General features: G+C 40.5%; 1 protein-coding gene across 1 annotated transcript in view; it reads left to right on the top strand.

The window, feature by feature from the left end:
• Positions 1–6465: 6465 nt before the first annotated feature.
• Positions 6466–25574, top strand: part of MYO16 (myosin XVI) — a 312032-nt gene continuing 292923 nt past the window's right edge. Inside the window, exon 1 of the mRNA XM_063459903.1 lies at positions 6466–6845. Coding sequence (XP_063315973.1) covers positions 6818–6845 — 28 coding nt within the window. The 5' untranslated portion in view covers positions 6466–6817. The remainder of the gene's footprint in view (positions 6846–25574) is intronic.

Here is a 25574-nt window from a genome sequence, read left to right as displayed (position 1 = left end):
CTACCCCATACACATACTGCCCCCCATGCGCATGCTGCCCCATACACATACACTGCCCCATACACACACACTACCCCCATACACATACTGCCCCCATACACACACTCTACACACATACACTACCCCCATACACATATACAGCCCCATACACACAAACTCTACACACATACACTACCCCATACACATACTGCCCCCCATACACACACACTCTGCACACATACGCTGCCCCATACACACACAGTGCCCCCCATACACACACTGCCCCCATACACACACACTGCCCCATATACATACACTGCCCCACACACACACACTGCCCCCCATACACATACACTGCCCCCATACACATACACTCTACACACATACACTACCCCATACACATACTGCCCCCCATACACATACACTGCCCCATACACACACACGGCCCCATACACACACTGCCCCCCATCCACACACACTGCCCCCCATCCACACACACACTGCCCCCATACACACACACTGCCCCCATACACACATTGCCCTACACATACACTGCCCCCATACACACACATTGCCCACACTCACACATACACTGCAATCCTCATACACACACACACTGCAACTATTACACACACATACTGCCCCACACATACACTGCATCCCTGACATACACTGCCGCCCTCACTCACACACTACAACCTTCACACACACACACTGCTTACTAACTGCCCCCCTCACACACACACACACACACACAGAACCCCTTACAGATTGCACACCACTGCTCCTATGCCCTACTACAGCCCCATTTTCCAGCAGACCTCAGGTAAGTTGTCAAACTGTTCTTAAACGGTTTGACTACTTACTCTGGGAGGGGGTCCTGGCACTATTGACACCATAACCACTACCACTGAGCTGTAGTGGTTATTGTGTCTGGATTATTTCTTGAAATAATCTACAAGTGCCCCTCCCGAGATCAGGCTCTGGATCCACCACTGCTCCACCTGTCATCCTGCATGTATACTAAACATTTAAAACTACAACTGGACAACCATTGCAGCCCAGTTGACAGAAAAGGTTCCATCCTATAGGCCTTTGAAATAAAAGTCGGTACATAGTCCCCCTCTACCGTGGGCATCGGGTGAGGGCTACTTTACATTTTAAGGAGGGACCTATTGTCCCTTCCCCTGTCCCCCATGTATGCCAGTGGATGGGTGCCCTAAAATAAAGTCCCTACCTCCCCCCACACTAATAATAGTGAGGGGACCAAGAAATCTAAAACCTATAGATAATGTGAACTTACCATCCAGAGTCTTCTTTCTTCTAATTATTTTGTTCTTCAGTCCCCAAAAAAGGTCAAATTAAAATCCATAATTCCTGATGTCACTAATTTAAATAAAAAAAAGTCCAATCACAAAAAAAAACCTGCTGGAAAAATAAAAATCGCACCACAATAAAAAATTATTCATCTTCACAACTCGGAGGACTCTTGAGACTTGGCAGACAGAACACTCTGTTTGGTTTACAATCCAACCAATCAGAGTACTCTTGGTTATTTTGCAAAGTGTTGGGAATTTTCCCATGCTTTGTGAGAGCAGTCTTAGCATGGGAAAGCCTGTTAAAGGGCTTTCCCCGCTAGGGCCACTCATCCTGCAGTGATCTCTCCATGGGTGAAGATGGATTATTTATTGTGGTGTGGTTTTTATTTTTTCACTCAGTTTTTATTTTAGTGGGAAGACTATGGGTTTGGGAACCCCCTAGCCACCTTGTGATGATTACTATTATTTGGAGGGATGGACAATGACGTGACCCCCTATTTTATAATTTAGAGCCCCTACCCACAAGCAAGGGTAGCCCCCCCCCCCCATTTTATAAATCTTATGGGTCCCACCAGCTGGCCTGGCTGGTGTCCAGGGGCTGGCACACTGTATCCCCCCATTTTTTTTTACAAGTATTAGGGCCCCCAACCTCCAACAAGGGCAAGGGCCAAGGTAGGGAACAATAGATCCCTCCTTAAAATTTAAAATAGACCCAACCTGATGCCCACGTTCCCCGATTTCTCAGGCCCCATCCCCATGTTTAGATATGCCCCAACCATATGGGGCTATTTGAAGGTACATTACCTTTATTATAGTCATAAGGGGGCCTATATTGAACATAGGATTTTTATCTATTGTATTAAATCAGGACCTGATTTACAAAATCTGGGCATTGATTAATTCCACCAATAACGTCTGGATTTTAGAGTGCGAATTCCCATTCATTCTAGAGCTATTTCAACTTTAGTGGATAACCCTGATTGTATAATTTCTCCTCTCCTCTGTACTTTTACTATCACTATGTTGACTTCCAAATTTAAAGGGCAGAGCATAAAGCAAAAATTAACAGGGTGCTAAGATAGAGTTGCCCAGATGCAGGATAGAGAGGTTTGGATTCTAAATTTTGTTTTATTTGCACACCTCACAAATACAAATTTGTTAAATATGCAGGATAAATACACATAACGTTAAAAAACATGAGAAGTGTCAGTTTCCCTGAAAAATCTTTTTGGATCTTTTTTTTTTATTATCATGGTTTTCTTGTAGTCTATAAGCTGTCTTGGTGCTAATTTATTCCTAGCATACCATATTTAGTTATTTCTCAACCCTTTAATGAATGTTAACAAGGTGTGACATGAATCTTGGATGCTGCATCTCATAATCAGAAACATTCTTTCTTCTGATACTGGTAAAATAGCTTTTACTTTACACTGTATGAATGTGAAACATCAGAACTAAATACAATGTAACTTTTTATTCTAAAATTATTAAAAATGTTAATACAGAAAGAAATTCAGTTGAATTTGGGAAAACCCCTTGAAGCATTTGTTATTGAGTTATTTCAATCGCTTTTGTTTGATTTGTTCATTGCAAACAGCTGAAAGTTATTACATTTTGACAATACATCTGATTTTCAATGGGGTTGAATAATTTTGATTACAACTGTAAATTTACACTGACAGTATATGTGCATACACATATGGATCCACACTGGTACTACATATATAAATAAGCACCAACGCTCTGACAATATATAAAAAAAAAAAAACATGCATTCATGCACATGCCATCCCACTATATACGCAAATATGCACAGGAGTTTATTCACAAATTAATGGCATGTTGAACACCAAAACAATTGGAAACATTCTGTAACTCAACTTGCTTTGACCTCTGCTAATTTGACTTCAAATTATCAATTGCTTGTAGCGAAATAAAAAGCAAATTGCTAAATTCAAGCTATAAGTAGCCATACTGGGACTACAGCAGAACTAAATCATTTTACTAATCATCTACTTTGGCCTTACCATTTTAGTTAAAGGTAAACTATAGTCCTGACACTATAGCTTCCCCCTCTGTCAAGGCCCCCTCCCACAGTGCTGAATGGGTTAATAACTCCTTCAGCCACTTACCTGGTGGGGAGACTCAATGTGCATGCGCGGCAATGGCCGTGCTCGCATTAGGTTCTCCCTAAAGGAAAGCATTATTCAATGCAGAGCGTGAGGACGTCCAGCTTTAGATAATGGACTCTATTTTAATTTTCGGAAGTCCCTCTAGTGGCTGACTGGTAGACAGCCACTAGAGGAGGAGTTAACCCTTAGAGGTAATTATTGCAGTTTATAAAAACTGCAATAATTACCACTATGTGGTGATGGGAGTTTGCACCCAGAGCACTTCAATTAACTGAAGTGGTCTGGGTGCCTACAGTGTCCCTTAAAGTTTTCAATTTGGTCCACTCAATTCTTTAGTTTAGGGAATAAAACACATGGTTTAATTATTAAACTGTGAAATGTAGTGTATTGTGAAATATAGGAAAACATAACTGATTTGGTAATATTATCCAATTCAAGATAGGCACAGTGTGGCTATTTTTAAGGAACACTATAGGCACCCAGATTACTTCATCTCATTTTAGTGGTCTGGGTGCAATGTCCCTGTTCCCTTAGCCCTGCAATGTAAAACAATATGTGGCTGTTTTCCCTTATAGGAAAGAATTGATGCAATGCTTTCCTAAAGAGAAGGCCTAGAGCATGCCATGTTGCACACTGAAACACACGTTGGTGTTATTTTGGTGTGCATATTGCACCTTTGCACCTTTGTTACGGTGAGGTGCTGTTGTAAAGAGAGCACTATAAAACATTTACTTAGATTTTCTGCATGCTTTTATTTTTTGTGAGTATTCTTATATGTATTGAAAACATTGAAGATGCGTTTTATGTTAAGTTTTGCTCATTTATTTATTTTACATTTTATGTTTTAGAATGAACCCATCACAAACTAACAAAAAAATGTAATCTGACTTTATCCTAATTTTAAACCTAATACTAATTCCAGTTAATGTACTAGTTCTAAACTTTACATTTATTCTAACCCTAATCACAGTCCTACGCCTAATACTAATTTTGCAACCTAAACCCTACTTCTAAACTTGCCCTTGTTCCTAAACCTAATTCTTATCCTACCACTAACCCTGCCTCTACCTCTATCCCTAAACGTACTCTTACCCCTAACTATGTCTCTACCTTTACCCTATACTTACATCGACCTCTACAATTATACCAAACTCTGACTCAAAACATTTGTATAATGGATTGCAATGAGAACCAATCACAAGGATCACATTGACTCAGCTGTCAGTAAATGCATGCACCTTTTGTGATTGACTCCCATCGTCTCACACATGATGCATCCAGCAATTCTCTGCTGTATGCCAATCCTTAAATGTGTCAGATAGCCACTAAAAATGCTCCTGCATCAGTTGTGCTAGCTGGTCTGTGCACCAGGAATGTCAACCTAAGACATAACTTTTTGGGGCTGCTTCATGCCTATGGAATTTCGTATGCTTCCATTGCTGCCCTGTAGCAAAAACAGCCCAACAGCCATGGTATGGTGCCACAATAATTGGATGTATGAGGCATTCTTTGGGGGGTTGCCTTACAGGTTGTTGGACTACCTCACTAGTGAAGAACCCAGCTATGGCCAAGTCTCATTGTTACTGATGATATCAGTGTTTTAAGATAATGTTAAATAGCTGATGTACATTGTATGTTTGCTGCCTATATATATATATCTAGGATGTTCTGTACCCTTGAGGGCATAACAATCTCGAGAGAGAACAAAGCTCAACTAAAATGTGAGATATCACAAAAATGATATTACCTATTTGACCTCTTCATAGCAGATGTCTTTTTGCATATATGATGTGTTTATTTTCAACCATTTTTCATGCTTTCACATTAACCCCGTCTCTCAACACTATGTATGTAAATGCTGACTTTTTGATGTAACACAAACTGTATTATATGTCACAGAGATCCATTTTTTACTAGTAAGGCAGTCCTATGTGAGCTTGACAATACCAATCTCTGTGTGCATCCCTAGTACTGGAAGAGTCCATTACAATGATTGCATGCTTTAGCCATCGGTTAAGGAATGTGATGGGCTCCCTCATCCACCTCTCACATGGGATTGTCTCACTTGCAAGGCATCTAATAGCACAATACACATTAATATCATTATGGGCTACCATTCATTTGATGTAGACGTATGTCCATTATTGAATTGTTTCAACTCAATTATTTTTGCCTTAAGTTTTTTGCCTAAATGTTGCCAGTCAGATGTCAACTCACTATCATTTGTTTAGTTAATAACCCTGAAAGGGTTTAACATAAATGTTTTCTTTGAATCCATGCAAATAGGCAAAATAAAAATAAATAAAATACATAACCAGCAGAGCAAAAATATTACTTTAACTATTAAAATTAATTTCGATCTCAGGGGATTATTTACTAAGCAGTAACCAGGGTGATTGAATAATTATTCCATCTGAAAGCTTAGCATTTGGGGAAAAGATAAGAAAGCAATTGAAAAACCCTGTGCTCTGTTTTTCTTATCTGCAAACCTCCTGCAACTAGGATATTTGCAAAACTGGAAGGCTACCTAAACTCCACACTTCATTGCTTAATTCTCCAACCTTCAATGGATTAAAAAAAAAAATTATACTTATACACGTTTGTAGATAGTAAATTCCTGTTGTTTGGAATGATATACAACATTGTTTTGAGTTTGCGTGTGTGTGTGCATGTGCATTTGTGTTCATCAAATGCACAGAGAATGTATTCCTCCCAAAATACCAGAGATTCCACTTGAAAGCGTTATTGTGACAAAAGACTTAAACTTGAAAATGCTGGATAGAGACGATTTCAAGCAGCTGACGTGCATACCCTTTCACACAACAACTGCTGGTTCCTAAAATAATCCTTAATAACAACAGCTAGGAATCTAGACACATTTGGCTGAAGGCAACGTTCACTTCTAAAATGTAACACCCCCTTTTTCTGCAACTTCGTAGAATCAGGCAACCAATCTTACTTTCCTGCCTTATTCTGAACACCATTGGAAAGCTATTAACAGGCACGATTGTAAGAACCGCAGTGCTGCAGCAGCACCAGTAAAAGCAGCAGCATCTAAACACCTCTGATCCAGGAGAACGAGCCTGCACGCCAGCTTTATTCGTTTATCCCCAGTGATGTAGGATTAAGAACTCTGCATATAAAATAAGCTACTCTAGCACGTGCAGTGGCTATGGTTCGAGACACACAGACGTAACTTCAGCAGGCAGGTGAAAATGAATAGAAAGGCTGTTCTGTATCTTTCTTGGAATATAAGCTTCAATAAATTATGCATTCTATGGTGAACTGGATACCTGATTGTGGGATCTAAATAATGCAAATCTATACACAGTTCTAACAGCAAAGAATGCAGAAAACTGTAACAAGGCTTTCGCTGCAGATTAAAGAATGTCTCACTATCATTTTATCAAAGGCTGTAAGTACCGATCCAAAATCTCTTCTTTTAGCAGTGTTTTTGTTTTGGGTTTTCTGTTAGGTTGGAGGATGAATGAGTGTTATGTGTTAAAAGAGGCTGACACAGCGTGATTACTGAGCTGGCTGGCATGTGCCGTCTACAACATGCAGTATCATGTTTTAGGTTGTAATAGATGCTTGTAATGAATGTAGCAAAAATATATCAAAATATAAGCAACTACGGTATTTATCTAATTTAACTGGCAAATACTTGTTTGCTAAAAAAAAGATATGTGTGATAGAAATGTGTGAGGTATATTACCTGTTTTAGAAACCAGATTACCATTTCGTTCTTAAATTATGGCATGCAATATGCTATAAATATATAAAAATGTGAATGGATATTTGCTTATTCAATAATGTTTAAACTTTAATAGATATTATTACAAAATGATCTATTTTAATTGAAAGCCATTAATATTGTGCCATTTCATTTGTCCTGATTGTTAGGTTTCAAGGTCATTTATAATAACATCACATTGCAAAAATACATTTATGAAGATACTTATTTCAAATAAATATGTATAATTTAAGACTATAAAATTCTATTTTGGAGGCTCTTTAGAGGGTCCTGCATTTATTATACCTCTAGCTAAATATGCCCCCCTTTAATACTGTTATAATCTCACTTTTGATGTCATTGTATGCCTTTCATGGTGATTTACATATTTAAATGCATCTTAATTCCTTGTTAAAATAAGGCTTTCATTTCTCATTTCCGCAAGCATGCATTTTGTAGTAGACCATATCACTGCATGGTGAGTTACACAGTATATACTGTGAACTATACCATTATGGGATTAACCTGACAGTATACACAATGATTATGGAGCTATGGAAAACATCAAATACTTCTAAATACTAATACACTAATATATGAATAATATTAGTACACTGTTTTTATGTATATATATATATATATATATATATATATATATTATTTTTTGCACTTCAAATAGCTACTGTTTTATATGTGTATATATATATATATATATATATATATATATATATATATATATATATATATATATATTTATCTCACAAAAGTGAGTACACCCCTCACATTTTTGTAAATATTTTATTATATGTTTTCATGTAACAACACTGAAGAAATTACACTCTGCTACAATGTAAAGTAGTAAGTATACAGCTTGTATAGCAATGTAAATTTGCTGTTCCCTCAAAATAACTCAACACACAGGCATTGATGTCTAAACCATTGGCAACAAAAGTGAGTACATCCCTAAGTGGTAATGTCCAAATTGGGCCCAATTAGCCATTTTCCTCCTGGTGTCATGTGACTCGTTAGTGTTAAAGTGTCTCAGGTGTGTTAAATTCGGTGCTATTTTACAGAGGAAGAGGTTCTATTTCAACTGTCAAAAGTAAAGACAAATAAGTCAATGGGACCTGATGGAATACACCCTAAGCTATTAAAAGAGCTTAGTGGTGTACTAGCAAAACCATTAACAGATTTATTTAACCAATCATTGATAACAGGAGTAGTCCCAAAAGATTGGAAGTTAGCGAATGTTGTGCCCATTCACAAGAAAGGTAATAGGGAGGAGTCGGGCAACTATAGGCCAGTAAGCCTTACTTCAGTAGTGGGGAAAGTGATGGAAACCATGTTAAAGGATAGGATTGTTGAACATCTAAAAACACATGGATTTCAAGACCAGAGACAACATGGGTTTACTTCAGGGAGATCATGCCAAACTAATCTTATTGATTTTTTTGATTGGGTAACTAAAATTATAGATCAGGGTGGTGCAGTAGACATTGCTTACCTAGATTTCAGTAAGGCTTTTGACACTGTTGCACATAGAAGGCTTATCAATAAACTACAATCTTTGAGTTTGGATTCCAATATTGTTGAATGGGTAAGGCAGTGGCTGAGTGACAGGCAACAGAGGGTTGTAGTCAATGGAGTATATTCGAAGCTTGGGCTTGTCACCAGTGGGGTACCTCAGGGATCTGTACTTGGACCCATTCTCTTTAATATTTTTATTAGTGATATTGCAGAAGGTCTTGATGGTAAGGTGTGTCTTTTTGCGGATGATACTAAGATATGTAACAGGGTTGATGTTCCAGGAGGGATAAGCCAAATGGAAAATGATTTAGGTAAACTAGAAAAATGGTCAGAGTTGTGGCAACTGACATTTAATGTGGATAAGTGCAAGATAATGCATCTTGGACGTAAAAACCCAAGGGTAGAGTACAAAATATTTGATAAGAGTCCTAACCTCAACATCTGAGGAAAGGGATTTAGGGGTGATTATTTCTGATGACTTAAAGGTAGGCAGACAATGTAATAGAGCAGCAGGAAATCCTAGCAGAATGCTTGGTTGTATAGGGAGAGGTATTAGCAGTAGAAAGAGGGAAGTGCTCATGCCATTGTACAGAACACTGGTGAGACCTCACTTGGAGTACTGTACACAGTACTGGAGACCCTATCTTCAGAAGGATATTGATACCTTAGAGAGAGTTCAAAGAAGGGCTACTAAACTGGTTCATGGATTGCAGGTTAAAACTTACCAGGAAAGGTTAAAGGATCTTAACATGTATAGCTTGGAGGAAAGACGAGACAGGGGGGATATGATAGAAACATTTAAATACATAAAGGGAATCAACACAGTAAAGGAGGAGACTATATTTAAAAGAAGAAAAACTACCACAACAAGAGGACATAGTCTTAAATTAGAGGGACAAAGGTTTAAAAATAATACCAGGAAGTATTACTTTACTGAGAGGGTAGTGGATGCATGGAATAGCCTTCCAGCTGAAGTGGTAGAGGTTAACACAGTAAAGGAGTTTAAGCATGCGTGGGATAGGCATAAGGCTATCCTAACTATAAGATAAGGCCAGGGACTAATGAAAGTATTTAGAAAACTGGGCAGACTAGATGGGCCGAATGGTTCTTATCTGCCATCACATTCTATGTTTCTATGTTTCTATGCTATCGCTCTCACACTCTCTCATACTGGTCACTGGAATTTAAACATGGCACCTCATGGCGTAGAACTCGGAGTATCTGAAAAAAATTATTGTTGCTCTACAAATAAATGGCATAGGCTATAAGAAGATTGCCAAGACCCTGAAACTGAGCTGCAGCACGGTGGGCAAGACCATACAGTGGTTTCACAGGACAGGTTCCAACAGAACAGGCCTCGCCATTGTCGACCAAAGAAGTTGAGTGCACATGCTCAGCGTCCTACCCAGAGGTTGTCTTTGGGAAATAGACCTATGAGTGCTGCCAGCATTGCTGCAGAGGATGAAGGGGTGGGGGTTCAGCCTGTTAGTGCTCAGACCATACGCTGCACACTGCATTAAATTGGTATGCATGGCTGTTGTCCCAGAAGGAAGCCTCTTCTAAAGATGGTGCACAAGAAAGCCTGCAAACAGTTTGCTGAAGACAAACATACTAAGGACATGGATTACTGGAACCATGTCCTGTGGTCCGATGAGACCAAGATAAACTTATTTGGTTCAGAAGGTGTCAAGCGTGTGTAGCGGCAACCAGGGGAGGAGTACAAAGACAAGTGTGTCTTGCCTACAGTCAAGCATGTTGGTGGGAATGTCATGGTCTGGGCCTGCATGAGCTACAGTTCATTGCGGGAACCATGAGTGCCAACATGTACTGTGACATAGCAGAGCATGATCCCTCCCTTCGGAGACTGGGCTGTAGGGCAGTATTCCAACATGATAATGACCCCAAACAAACATCCAAGATGACCACTGTCTTGCTAAAGAAGCTGAAGGTGAAGGTGATGGACTGGCCAAGCATGTCTCCAAACCCTATTGAGCATTTGTGGGGCATCCTCAAACAGAAGGTGGGGGAGCGCAAGGTCTCTAACATCCACCAGCTCCGTGATGTCGTCATGGAGGAGTGGAAGAGGACTCCAGTGGCAATCTGTGAAGCTCTGGTGAACCGCATGCCCATGAGGGTTAAGGCAGTGCTGGAAAATAATGGTGGCCACACAAAATATTGACACCTCTGGACCAATTTGGACATTTCCACTTAGGGGTGTGCTCACTTAGTAGCTATTAATAAGCTACAATCATTATGTTTCTATGCTAGCATAATAGCCAAGGGAGATGCATTAAAAAAAAAAACTGGATATGTTAGCAGATTACTTAAATCCTTACAAATGGTTTGCAAACAATGTCTACCAGCTTTTCCATTTGACCGATAAATACATATACACAAACACACACAGTTTTACACAATACACAAAAGTTTAAAAACATTATAATAGACTATATATATATATATATATATATATATATATATATATATATAGTCTATGTGTTGTGGGACTCAGTTTCATTATCTAACACAAATGAACTGGCTTAAAAAATTACAACAAATTATTTGGAATTATTTTATTTTGCACATTCACAGAGTGTATAGAGAGAGATTAGTGTAAATGTGCTCAGTTGTACCTGACACCTGTGAGTATAAGGTGTGATTGAATGCCTCATCCCTGAGATTCCTTCCTCCAGCTGTGTCTGATTTTTTTTTTTTCAATATATTTAGATTCTCGAACTGGCGTAAAATATAGAGAAAGCTGCAGAAACAACAAAAAATTAATAAATACACAAGGACAGTAATAATATAACTATTATACCAGGACTACTCTTCATGAAAAAAAAAACATTTTGTTGGTGCAATTTTATTCCTTTCTATGTGTGTACACCTCTCTGTGTTGTGTGTATGTCACACTGTATTTTTCTGTGTAAATATTCATGTGTACTTATCAATATCTGTCTATAATTTTCTGTCTTGTGTTCTGTGTTTCTTTACAATTAGCCCTTCATCTTTAAGCACAAAAACACCCAATTCTTAATGTTGTGGTTTTGGTGTATAGCTGCTGCCCTGTACAATGTATCTAGAAGTGGTCAAACAGCCACTAGAGACACTTCCTTACTGAAGACCTTCAGTAAGTGGATTTATATTTCTGTATGAGAACCATCTAATTGGCTGAATGCCCTCTTTGGGAAGCATTGGATTGGCCTGGCCTAGCCTGACCAACCTTAGATTACCAGTGATTTTGTCTAGTTTTATTGTTGTTTTAAAAAGTGGGAACTTTACACCAAGCCAAGTATAATAAAAAATAAACATATCTATTTTCTAGGTTAAGTGTTCATGTAATGTTGTGCAGTCTTGGCTATTGTGGGTATAATTAAGAAAGGAAAGCAGATTTACAGTAAATATACTTTCGGGTACAACCTGAAAAAGAACAAACAATGGTTTTGTTGAATAATAACACCAGGTTGGTTGAAGCCGGAGTAGATTTGTATTTCAATGTCTCCCTAACACAAGTATCGCACAGCCAGCCCTAACTCCCCTATTTATATATGTATCAACTGTGTAAGTCAAATGAGTAAGTCTGCATCAGTCAATTAAACCTGCTAATATGGAAACAAAATATGCAGATCGTGAGGTCAGTTACAAAATAAAACCTGTCAAGATAGACTGCTACCTGTAGTTTGCTCTACTTTGACTGTTCTGTCACTTTTGCAATAAATTCTTGTGTGGAACTGTACTACAAATATAAGTTGTATGGAGAGCCCCTTACCATATTATAAGAATTTTTTTATTTTTTTTATTTAATATATCTTTCAACTTGATACAATGCCAACCAAGATAAAATAGAAACAGATATGCAAATGACATTGTGGAAGACAGGTGATAGATATGAAGTTGGACGTTATTGTAGTGTAGTATCCAAGTGTTAAAAAGGTATGCCAGCTGGCATAATAAAAATGTTTCATTTTCAATCATTTACTTGCTTTAGAAGTTTTGATCTCATACTCTGTAAATTGAACTTTAATGACACAGGAGGCTCACGCAGGTTCTAGAAGGCTATTAACAGAGCAAGAGATAAGAAATTCTAAATTAAATAGATTGTGCAATAAAGGAATTCTAAACACTAGATCTCACTTTACAGAAAGTGTTTAGGGAGAATGTGTAAGTCACATGCAGGGAGATGTGACGATGTGACAAGGGCAGTATAAACAAAGTGATTTAACTACAAAATGCAGGGAATTCAGCACTGAGAGCACAGAGGCATGATCTAGACACCTAAACTACTTAATTGAGCTAAAGTTGTTTTAGAGGCTTTAAGCAAGACCTCCTAATTCACAAAGCAACGTCAATATTAGAAGCAGGGGCGGACTGACCGGTCGTGCACTTCGGACATGGTCCGAGGGCCCGGCCGGGAGGGGGGCCCGCCATCAGGGGGCCCGCCACCCCTTTAAATGCTGCAGCCGCCTGAGCGCTCTCTTAAGATAAGTCAGATACTGCATTAAAGCATGCATTTACCTAATTTTACATTTCATTGCCAAAACAGTTTCAATCTACATAACCATGTATATCAAGAAAATAATTATCTTTAGGGTATATTTTACATTACAACAAATTCCTATCAACACTTCACATTTTTATTTTTTTTTTGTCAATCTTTCTTTTATTATGGCATATGCGTTATGGGGTACAGAACAGAAAAGGGAGGTACATAGGGATAACATATGTGAATGTTAACAAGATGGTTCACATTACACTCCCAAGAAAACCTGCCATATTTTTCTTTTTTTTAACATGAATAATCACAGCGTTTCAGGTTAGGTTAAGCGTCACAAAGTAAAACATCATTAACTAAGGTAAAAGAGTGAAGTTTAGTAGGTATCATTATAACATACGTTAATGCTGACAAGCTGGTTTGTGTTTCACATTTAGGAAGGACTGCGATCTTTACTTATTAAAACATGAAGAGACATAGCGTTACTGACAATACGGGGAAACTATTAGCGTACAATGATGCATTCGATTAATTATAAGAGATTTATAGGCTATTCAAGCATCACAGTGTTCCTAAGCTATGCATGGAATTACAGGCTTTAAACAAACATTCCCAGTACATATACAAGGTTACGGTTAGTTACAAGCTGGAGACCAAGTGTATGGGGGATATTCCCCTTTAAATGCTAGGGTCAGGCTAGGGACACTCAGCAGAGGCCAGACAACTGCCCTTATGAAATCTGCCCAGGGCATAGAGTGCTTACCGGGCTATAGCGTGTCTAAAGAGAGGGGAAAAGCCAAGGTGTGGATATGGTACAGTGTGGGTCCATGTGTAATGTGACAAGGTCACTAAGAGTCTATGTCCGCCCGGGTGTTAGGCAGTACTCAGCTGTGGTGGAGCTTGTCCCTCCCGCCGGCAGTCCGTGTAAGATGGTGAGAGGTCTCGTGTGCCGGCCTGGTGTTCAGGTTCTCTGTTTCATCCAATACCTGAGGTAGGAAGCGTGGCGGTCGAGGCGTGGGTGATCTGGATTGAGCAGGGTCGTCGCGAGGGAGGAGGGACCTCTCCCCAGCCCCAAGCTTCTTGGTGGGTCGGCTTCGGTGTGCCACAGGCTCGGGAACGCAATTGGACCGGGCCTTTCCCTAAACGGGTGCTGCAGATAGCCCCGGTGTTTCGCCGCCGCCAACGGCGGGCGGGCTTCCGGCGAGGTGGCAGAAGCTTTAGAGGGTGCCCCCTAGTGACCCGCAGCTTGGGTGGGCAAAAAGCGGTAGTTGCAGACGTATGGGTACAAGCGTTACCCGGGGTCGGTCTGCTCCGTCTCCTCATCGCCATCTCTGCTGTCTGTACTTTGTGGACAGGGGAGGCTCTGGCGAGGCGTTTTTCCAGCCGATCCCAGAACCTCTGAAAAATCAGACCCAGGCTGGTAAGTTGGGGTTGTGTCGGTGGAGGCCTTGGTGTGTCGTCCGCCAGGTTGTTGGGCTCTATATTGACATGGCCCCAGCCAGGGTGGGCAGTCGTAGGCCTTGTTGCCGAGTGTGTCAGATTGGTGAGGACCGGGATAACCCCCGCCGGTCCATAGGGGGGGGAACGGTGGCTTGAGCCTTGTCTCCCACCGCGGTGGGATGACGGGAGAGCGGCCGTCTCCCCCGCCTCCGCCACGTGTGTAGGCCTCAATGGCTGTGCGAGCGGGAGCAGTGCGGTGAGCCTCGAGAGTGGTATCATTGTGCAGGTCTCAGTGCCCCAAGTCGTTTGGGAGTCAAGAGGATTCGGTTCACGGGTTCTGCTCCGCTGGAACCGGTTCTTGGCGCTGTAGAGTGCGGGAGCAGCAGAGACCTGCGACCGTCCCGCTCTGCAGTCAGGCCCCGCCCCCAACACTTCACATTTTAATACTTAAGCAGTGCTAGTGGCATCAGGACAATTTTTTTTTTTTAAATAAGTTGACTTCAGTTGACTTAAATTGAGCATCGTGTGGCAATATGACATGAATGCACAAAAAAAAGCAAACAGGCATTTTTACTTTGTATTTTAATGCAAAAAAACTGCTAAGCAATAAATGTTACTAATATCTGATTTATAATTGAAGCTCACACCTGCAGCTCTACATAAGCCAGAAGAGCACCACCTGGTAGTATATGAGCCTTAGAGGCTGGCAGGGACCCTGGAAAGAAGACAAAACATTGCTAAATGGATTTCCTCATTAGTGGGGAACCAAGACAGGGTACTCCTGGCATCATAAGTACTACAATCATGTGTGGCTTTCAATGGACCTACATAAGTAACAGCGCAAAACAGTTTTTATGTTTGATTAACGGTTTACAAAACAACAGCACATGGAGAGACAAAACAATATAAGAACAGCCAGGTGCAAACCATATAAGCGCTCCCTCAAGTGCTTTGAATATTCAAATGTATATAGAATATAGAATGCACACCATAACAATCTCAAAAAAATATTTAAATTTTATTATGTACAAAAAAGTACCAGAATGAAAACACATAAGAAAAAATGAATATAAACAAAGTAACAGAAGTAAAGGCAGATACAATAAAATAATAGTAAAAAATTACCACAAAAATCCTTACAAGCCTCAGACAGAAACATGAGTCACCAAACCCCCCCAGGTTTCGGCACCAACTGGCTGCCTTTATCTGGTAGTGGAGCAACATGTATCCTGGCTGGGTACGTCTGCCAAGGATCACTTCCTTGCTGGAACAGGGGAAACCTCAATGTTTCTGCCCCAGTCGCAGTGGCTTGGCTGGGATCCTACTGGAGCCTCTCCTTCCAGCAACAAAGTATGAAACCAGCTCTCTTTTCCCCCAGGAACTGGACGACACACAGTCCTGGGATCTATAGTCCTTACAAGGACTTTCCCTGCTGAATCCTCCACAAGCTGGAACAAGAATAGTGAAAAGCCCTTTCACCTCCCAGTAACTGTACGACACAAAGTTCTGAGAGTACAACTGCCTTTAATGAGCCAAACTCAACCTGTTATGCATAGACCCCAACAGGGGGTTTCCATACAATACTATTCAAGCTCCACCCAGGAGTCTATGTGCCTGGGAGATAATAGAGTTAAGGGCCGGTGAGTTAATTATCTCCCAGATACAGAGAGCCAAACATAAAAACATAGAAACATAAAAGTATCCCAAAACATAATAAAAACATACACAAACCCCACATGTCCTACAGTCCTGATCTGAACGCCGTTAGTTTCTCATAGTCTCAGGCACATTCCCTCCAAAAAGTGCTCTCCTAGTGGGTTGGCAAGTGGGTTAAAATACCGAAACAAGACGAAAGGGAACCGTGAAGTCCTCTACCTGAAAAGAGCTAAGTTTCGCTGAGGACCGTTCACGGTTTAGTTCCTACAAACTAACCAAGATGACTGGGAACCAAGAAGTCCTCATGCCAAAAATAGTTCCATAGGGGTCGTGGCTAAGTACCACTGAGGACCGTTGGTGGGTTTGTTAATGTAAACGACCGCTAAGGAGCGAGCATTCGGTTCAATTCAGGAGAGGGAAAGTGTCGAACCAGGGGCACTGAGGAAAAGCCACTAGGGGAGGTCGGGCAGGTTAACTCCTGAATGGGGTCTCAGGACCATAGTATGTGGGCAGGAGACCAACTTCTGCACTCCTCCAGGAGTTTGTGACAAACGTTCGTGAAAAGGAACATTTGTCACAGGATATTAGTTGGGCACTCTTAGGGCATGTTTCCTATGTGGATGCTTAATAACAGCCCTTAACTGTTGATATTATAAACTGTCAGTAGATATTTGCAGTCAAAAAAATACTGTGAATTTTCCAACATCCTGGTTCATGCTTAATGGCCCACCCTACTTATGACATCCACCTCTTTTATAGGCGTAAATTATAATAGACGTAACTGGATAGTATAAAAAGGCTCACACTGCACTTGCACATTTCACCGTAATGAACCTTAGTGAGCTAGATAAGAGGAGATATATGCTATATCTAAAGATTTATATACATGTCCAAAACATGTAAACTATTTGTATTGTACCTTGAGCTTGTATTGTGCCAGGTACATATCCGCGTGATGGTGATGTTAACAACATCCATATTAGTGACTAAGTCACTGGTGGCTTACCACTTTGTAAATTAACCTGTGGTTGGCCTAATGTTTACAAACTTTATAAAAATGTGAAGTACTGACTAACTGATTGTGCACAGCATGACACTCTCCCAGATAGGATGTGTATCTATACGCTCCTTATATTTAAGGTGAATGGTACATACTTCTGCTAAACCTTCAGAATAACACCTGCATTGTAAACATAAGCAGAATGACCAACATTTTCAGTGAATAGATATATTCACAATGATCATAATTAACTATGAGTTTTTAAAGTAAAGTTTTAGTTTGCTTCAGTAGGCCTATAATTTAATTATCAATACTCTCCCTACTCATTAGGTAGGACAAAAACATCTCAATTTAAGGAGACAGGGAGAAAAGCTACCTTATACCACTACTACAACTCATGCGTGAATAGTTTGGTTGAAAATAGTGGCCAATCAAAAAAGAGATCCTGTCAAGAAAGTCTGCATGAATTTCAGTTCTTTGAGAAAAATTACATACAATAAAAAAAATACATTGAGCCCTTGAATAACCATGTTCCTTACAGGAACACCATGTACAAAGTTGGTAGATTGTGAAAAAACAAAACAAGCCATAGTCTCTCACATAACTGCTATCTGGTTGGTTCTGATACATGGTATTCCTTATCATGCCAGTACTGGGTTCATTCTGCCATTCTCTGGCTTGTGGGGTGAGAATCAATATAAAATAAAGTGTGCCCATGGATCCCCTGTTAATCAAGAGTGGATTTTGGATCCCACCTATCCTAAGCAATAACTAAGGGCGTAAGAGAAATAAGTTGGGATAAGAAGGAATATTTTGACCAAAACATTATTTACTTAAATCACAGTTTTTGGTTGGAGTAGCCCTTTAAGGGTTGTAATAGGCTGAATGCAGTCTATAAAATGTGTTCTAGTTTTAATAGCTGTTAGGATAGAATCATATTCTCATTTGACAATAAATTAAAATTAATATGTGAATTTAGCTACAGGTGTGCACATCCTTGAACCAAAGCAAGATTTCCATGGAGGTATATCAAAATATGAAAGCAAAAATACTTTAATTGATAATTCAAAGAAACACAGGAATTAAAAGGTCTTCCTTAGCAGGTGAACCCTAATTAGCCCACATGGAAATGACACGTGATCAATTAACTCACAACTCAAGCAAAGATTATCCAGCAGTTTTAGATGTTTGAATATGCAGCATTTGCACTGCTGGACTCCTATTAGACAGACATGATTATGTAATAATCTGATTTATGGCAAGAGTTCGATTTTTTACCTCCTTTAATATGGATGATTATAAAAAAAAAAAAAAAAAAGAAGAATCCATAAAATCATTAATGGGTGGAACTGTCAGTTGCCAGAGTATTCTTCTTTCTTTAAAGGGACACTCCAGGCACCCAGACCACTTCTGCCCATTGGAGTGGTCTGGGTGCCAACTCACATCACCCTTGATCCTGCAAGTGTTTATAAACTGCAATAATTACCTTGCAGGGTTAAGTCCTCCTCTAGTGGCTGTCTATCAGCTTGACGTAAGGTTAGGGTAGGTTTATGGTTCGTATAAGTGCAAGCATAGGTTTAGAGGTAGGGTTTGCCAAGCATTCGAGGGGTTGGTGTAAGGTTAGTGTTCCCCACAAAAATTAATTTAGATCCTAGATATATGAGGCACTTAACAACCAGGACTGATCCATGGATTCTATTTTGCTTTAATTGCACTGGATGTGTAAATTTTATTATAAGCAAATGTGAATAATGCATTTTTTTTATTTCTTAATTTTTTTTCCAATTTTTTAAAATCTTATTTATAGTTAGAAGTTATGTTAGGTATACACATAGGATATTAAAAGAAAGCCCTTTCTGTCCTTAAAATATAATACAGCATGTATGGCGGCACTTAAACAGAAACATTTTTAATTGTGGTGGAACAAACACTAGTTTAATTTAGAATTTGGACAATTGCTTACGTCCTTAATGTGTTAAAGTAAGAAGCTAGAGGTGATGCACATAATTTTTACATGCAAATAAGAAATGACATAATTACATAATATTAGTATTTAGGAAGATCAAGCCAAATCTTTTTAAATATCATTTTTTTTAATTTATATATGTTTTATTTAAAATGAATATTTTTTTAAATAAGATGCAGTTATTCATTGTGTTTTTTAATTCATTATTTTTACAATAATTACTAATCACCCTTCCTTTTGTAATATGAGTCTATCATGGAAGGTCACCAGGAGCAGACTGACAACAGGGCACCCAGGCATGTGGGTACATGGAGGAAAAGGCCTCTAGTAGATGCAGGGATGTTGGTGCGGTGGGGGGGGGGGGGGGGGTATACGAGCTGTAGTGCTGAAATGGGAGTAGGGGGGCATAGGAGCTGTAGTGGGTGCAGGTGGAAAAGCAGCTGTAGTGGGTGCAGGAAGGCATAAGGATTGTTGTGGATGAGGGGGTGGGGGCATAAAAGATGAAATGGGTGCAGGAGGGTAGGGACTTTAGTGAGTGCAGTGAGGGATAGGGGCTGTAGTGGGTGCAGGGATATAGGGAGATAGGGGCTGTAGTTGGTACAGTGTGGTTAGGGGCTGCCTTAGGTGCATGGGGGGTTTGGGGCTATGGTGGGTACAGGGGGGTGGCATAGGGCTGTTTGTTTGTTTTTTCAGGGGAGACGTGGGAACTGAAGTGGAAGCAAGGGGATATGGGGCTGTGGTGGGTTTAGGGGGAATAAGAATCTCATCTAACCTATGCATGTCACATGTGCCTCTGTCCTTTTCACTCCCCAATCTCTCTCACCACCAGCCTCCATTTGCCCTTAATAAATAATTTACAAGTAGTTTACCTGGAGTGTGCTTACTCTGCCAGACTGTTCCTTATCTTCTTAGTGCTCACAATCCAGGAACACTCTGCAAGAGAGTAGAGAGGAGGTACTGATGTCACTTCCAATCCCTGGATCCTGCCTCTCTCCATGACACAGAGCTCAGCACAGGTCATCAGTTCTGTGTTTGGTCCTTTTACTATTTCTTCTCCCATCCAGATGATCTCTACTTGGTCTCTCGTCTCCTGGTAATTAAACTTTCCATTTTGTCTCACCACTACCTCTTTACATTTATTTATTGTAATAGACCCCCCCAAACCCAATGAAAGGTAGTATTGCATTTCTTTAAAGGGACACTATAGTCACCAGAACAACTTCGGCTTATTGAATTTGTTCAGGTTTGTAGAATCATTACCTTCAGGCTTTTTGCTGTAAACACTGACTTTTCAGAGAAAATGCAGTGTTTGCATTACAGCCTAGGGATAACTTCACTGGCCACTGCTCAGATGGTTGTTAGAGATCCTTCCTGGGTCATGGCTGCCTAAAATGCATCCAAACATTCAGTGTCTCCACCCTCTGCATGCAGACACTGAACTTTCCACATAGAGATTCATTGATTCAATTAATCTCCATGAGGAGATCCTGATTGGCCAGGGCTGTGTTTGACTTGTGCTGGCTCTGCCCCTGATCTGCCTCTTTGTCAGTCTCAGCCAATCCTATGGGGAAGCACTGTGATTGGATCAGCCCACCTCTTCTGATAATGTCAGAGTAAGTTCACAGGCAGAGGCAACCGCTTCAGACTTGAATACAAGTAAGATGTTACTATCTTTAGGGAGGCAAAGGGGGCTACAGGGGCTAGATAGTGGTTCTAACACTATAGGGTCAGGAATAAATGTTTGTGTTCCTGACTCTATAGTGCTCCTTTAAGAAGTCTATAATAGACTTTATGCCCATTGCCAAGGTGTGGGTTACCCACAAAGCTTTCATGCAAAGTCTCATCATTAACATTGCACCATCTACAAAAAACACAAGCTTTCATCTGATAGAAGGAGGCCACTATTTAGCATGAATAAAGCCCACAAAGTTTACTCAGACGTGCATTCAGAGAAAGACTTGCATATGCACGTGACTTGCACAGCTGAGGCCAAAAACAGTGGTTTAAAAAAATACAATTATTTATTTGACTATATTTGTTATTTATTTTCCAACTTAGCTAGTGTATCTAAACATTTTCAGTTTGGTTTAAACTGTTTACACTCTAATTGCTTTGTTTACGCTCTTACGTTTGCATGAAGTCATGTTATAATAGAGACATGATGGTGACTTGTGATGAGATCATGACGTGTCAGAAAATGATTGCATAGCATTTTTGTCTGTTATGGTAACAGGATTTTTGTGGTTTCTAATACATAATTAAAGGGACACTATAGTGACCCAGACCACTTCAGCTCAATGAAATGGTCTGGGTGCCACGTCCCTCAGGTTTTAACCCTTCAGATGTAAACATAGCAGTTTCAGAGAAACTGCTGTTTACATTAGGGGTTAAGCCAACCTCTAGTGCCTGTCTTCCTGACAGACGCTATTGGCGCTTCTGCGAAGCTGGATGCGAAAATCGCATTCAGCGTGCAGAACTTACATAGGAAAGCATTGAGAAATGCTTTCCTATGGACTGTTTGAATGCGCGTGCGGGAAGAGAGGTCACCAGCATCGAGGAAGCCTGGCGCTGGATTAAGGTAAGTGGCTGAGGAGGGCCACGAGGGTGGGGGGCGGGACTAAGGGTTAAATAGTGTCATGAAAACGAGTTTGTTTTACTGACACTATAGTGATCCATTAAACATTTCTAAATGCTGCTAGACTAATGTAGTTTCAAAACATACATAAACAAGGTGCCTTTAAAATACAAACTTACAAAAAAATATTTTGTCAATAAATATATATATAAGTACTATATGCAACTGCACACACACAATTTAAATTACACTTACAACACTTGAAAGCAAAACACCTGAAGATAAAATTCACATATATAAGAAAGAAAAAAACATACATAGCATAAAACCTTTTGGCAATACTAAAATATAAATAAGAGGGAAAATGGTTACTCTCAAGAGTGACAGATAACAGATAACGTTCTGAAATCTACTTTTAGGCTTAACTAAAGAAAATGCAGCGCTAAGAGTGTAGTAGTGTGGTGTGGTGTATATACAAACTTTTATTTGAACAGCATATAAACATTAAATAGGACTGTCCCCCAAATTTTCAACTTGGATAGGCGGAGAGTGTAATGGGCAAGAAGACAAACTTCAAGTAGATGTTTCCAGTTCACTGAACATACATCATGCCACTACCAGGGACGTAGCTATTATGTCCATATGTGATCCGTCAGCCTCATCAGATCACGGATTAGTTTGTCCCAGTGTGTGTGTATATATATATATATATATATATATATACCTCCTATAGGCTCTGCCTATGAGAATATCACCAAGCAGCAAAGGCAATACACATATGTAATGCAGTCCAGGCATTAATAGTACAATGACATTCAAAATACATTCAGACAAGATTATTGATCATAAGAAAAAAATAGCATAATACAATACAATTTTGCACCAAGAGAAAACACACAATATATAAGAAATCTAAGCAATAACAACCCACATTAAGGGAAGGAAAAAAATACATTAGTATCACATTGTTTGGGAGTATATAGGAGTCGACCAAATTGGGTTGGTGCTCCAGTAAGAGCGGATTGATGGCTTCTTTATTGTCCCCATGAGTATGGTAAGAGCCCAGAATTTTTTAAGTTCAGAGACATCTGTGGGATGCCAAGCATGCTCCCTGACTGTATAGCTACCTGGTTTGGTCTCAATAAATTGACTAGCGTATAAATTAGTTTGGGAAACAATCTCCTCCCAGATGGTATCCCCTAAAAATAACTCCATATATTGTATAGGGGAGAAGTCAACCACATTCACATTAATGCCTGCGTTGGCCCTAAAAGGGGGGATGTTGGGCTCAGCTGACTGTGGAGGTACCCAGTCCTCCTCCACATTCAGCGTAGCAGGGGAAGCACAGCTTCTTTTAGCAGCTGGCTCACACACAGATGACATGTCACTAGACATGCCGCTAAACTGATCTGGGTCAAAATCGGACGCAGTGTCAGTGGCGTCAGAGTCTGACGCCAAGAAGGCATATGCCTCCTCCAAGCTGTACATGCGCTGCATGTTTCACACTAACAGACTAAACTAACAAAATACTAAAACCAATTTTTTTTTTTTTTTTACACTAAAACAGACTAAAACAGTAATCCCTAAACTAACTCCTGTTAGAAGAATCTAATGGAGATTTGGGGGAAGGAAACTGACAGACTACGACAGACTACGACAGACTACGACAGACTACGACAGACTACGACAGACTACGACAGACTAAAACAGTCTAAGACAGTCTAAGACACAGATTTTTAAAATAAAGTTAACCCTTAAGGGCAAAATAAAAATACAGACAGTACAAATGCACTGTCTGTAACAGATCTGGCAGGGAAGGGGTTGAAATTGGATTTTTATTCACTGCTGATACTTTTTAATACTTTCTGGAACACCTGCTGCAACAAACTATCACGATCTCTGTCTCTCTCGCCTCACAAAATGCTACAGAGGGGAGAGAGGCAGAGATCAGTGTCAAAGTGAGTGTTTGTAACACCCACTTTGACACCAGACAATTGTGAGCGATCGCGGATCGCTCACATGCCGCAGTTGGCTGTTACTATCTGCCTGGGATGCCGGGCAGATAGTAACAACGGGATTTCGGCGGAAGTGATCTCCGATCGCTCCCGCCGCCCGTTTTCCGTTAGGACGGTTCAGGACCGTCCTCGGTCGGCAACGCAAAAATTCCGAGGACGGTCCTGAACCGTCCTGCGTCCTGAAGGGGTTAATCTATTTACATATAATAAACACCATTTATTCACTTATTGTGCACTTTGTTAATGTAGTTTTAAGCGAATCTATTTACTGAAAAAGAAATTGGTGTATAATATACATATACCTTAAGTGGAGCGCTATAAGTGTTGAGGGGTTAGGTCATGAAATCTTGATTGAATCGTGTACGTCAGGTAAAGAGATAAAAGATATAAAAAATATAATATAGTGCAGATTGTCAAAACACTGTAAGTTTGGTAAAATAAAAAAATGTGTCACTCACATTTTAACCTGTTAAGGACACAGGACATGTATGGTTAAAGGGGTTAAAGAGCCTATAATATTGGCTTGGTAAACAGGACTGGTATGCTTTTTAGGGCAGCATCCCACCACTATTTCCAGCTGTACTTTAAAACAGACAGCTGACTGAGGAAGCTCCAGGAGGAGTGAAATGTGTTTCGGCTATCAGGACTTTAATTTTTAAAGTACAAAGTTTATCTTATTTATTTTATAGATTGTTTGTATCATAAATCTATTAGATTCTTAACCAAGTCCACTGAAGCCTCAGATACCTTCATTTGGGGGAAGTGCCATCCCCCCTAGAGTGGCACAAAGCCTACTACCCTCAGAGCCAGGACCTTAAGGCTCTGAAAAAGGTGAGCTTAATACCTACCGTATATACTCGAGTATAAGCCGACCCGAATATAAGCCGAGGCCCCTAATTTTATCCCAAAAAACTGGGAAAACTTATTGACTCGAGTATAAGACTAGGGTGGGAAATGCAGCAGCTACTGGTAAATTTCTAAATAAAATTAGATCCTAAAAAAAATATATTAATTGAATATTTATTTACAGTGTGTGTATAATGAATGCAGTGTGTGCGTATGTGTGTGTGTGTGAGTGCAGCGTGTGTATGAGTGCAGTGTGTGTATGAGTGCAGTGTGTGTGTGCATGAATGCAGTGTGTGTGTGCATGAATGCAGTGTGTGAATGCAGTGTGTGCAGGGCCGGTGCAAGGATATTTGCCGCCGTAGGCAAAAAATTTTTTGCCGCCCCCTCCCCCCCCATATGTCCTGACTTCCCCTCCTCCTCCCTCAGTGGTCCTTACCTCCCCACCCCCGTGTTCCTTCACTCCCCCCCCCCAGTGGTCCTGACTCACCCCTCCCCTAGTGGTCCTTACCCTCCCCTCCCCTAATGGTCCTTACTTCCCCCTCCCCTCCCATAGTGGTCCTTATCCCACCCCCTCCCTCTCATAGTGGTCCTTATCCCCCTTCTCCCTCCCATAGTGTTCCTTATCCCCCCCATCCCTCCCATAGTGGTCCATATACCCCCCCTCCCTCCCATAATGGTCCTTATACCCCCCCTCCCTCCCATAGTGGTCCTTATCCCACCCCCTCCCATAGTGGTCCTTATACCCCCCTCCCTCCCATAGTGGTCCTTATACCCCCCTCCCTCCAATAGTGGTCCTTATCCCCCCCCCTCCCTCCCATAGTGGTCCTTATCCCCCCCTCCCTCCCATAGTGGTCCTTATCCCCCCTCCCTCCCATAGTGGTCCTTATACCCCCC

Source organism: Pelobates fuscus, chromosome 1 (assembly GCF_036172605.1).
Source record: "Pelobates fuscus isolate aPelFus1 chromosome 1, aPelFus1.pri, whole genome shotgun sequence".
Lineage (NCBI taxonomy): Eukaryota > Metazoa > Chordata > Amphibia > Anura > Pelobatidae > Pelobates > Pelobates fuscus.
The sequence above is the reverse complement of the archived record's forward strand: the minus strand, read 5'-3'. Positions and strand labels throughout refer to the sequence as shown.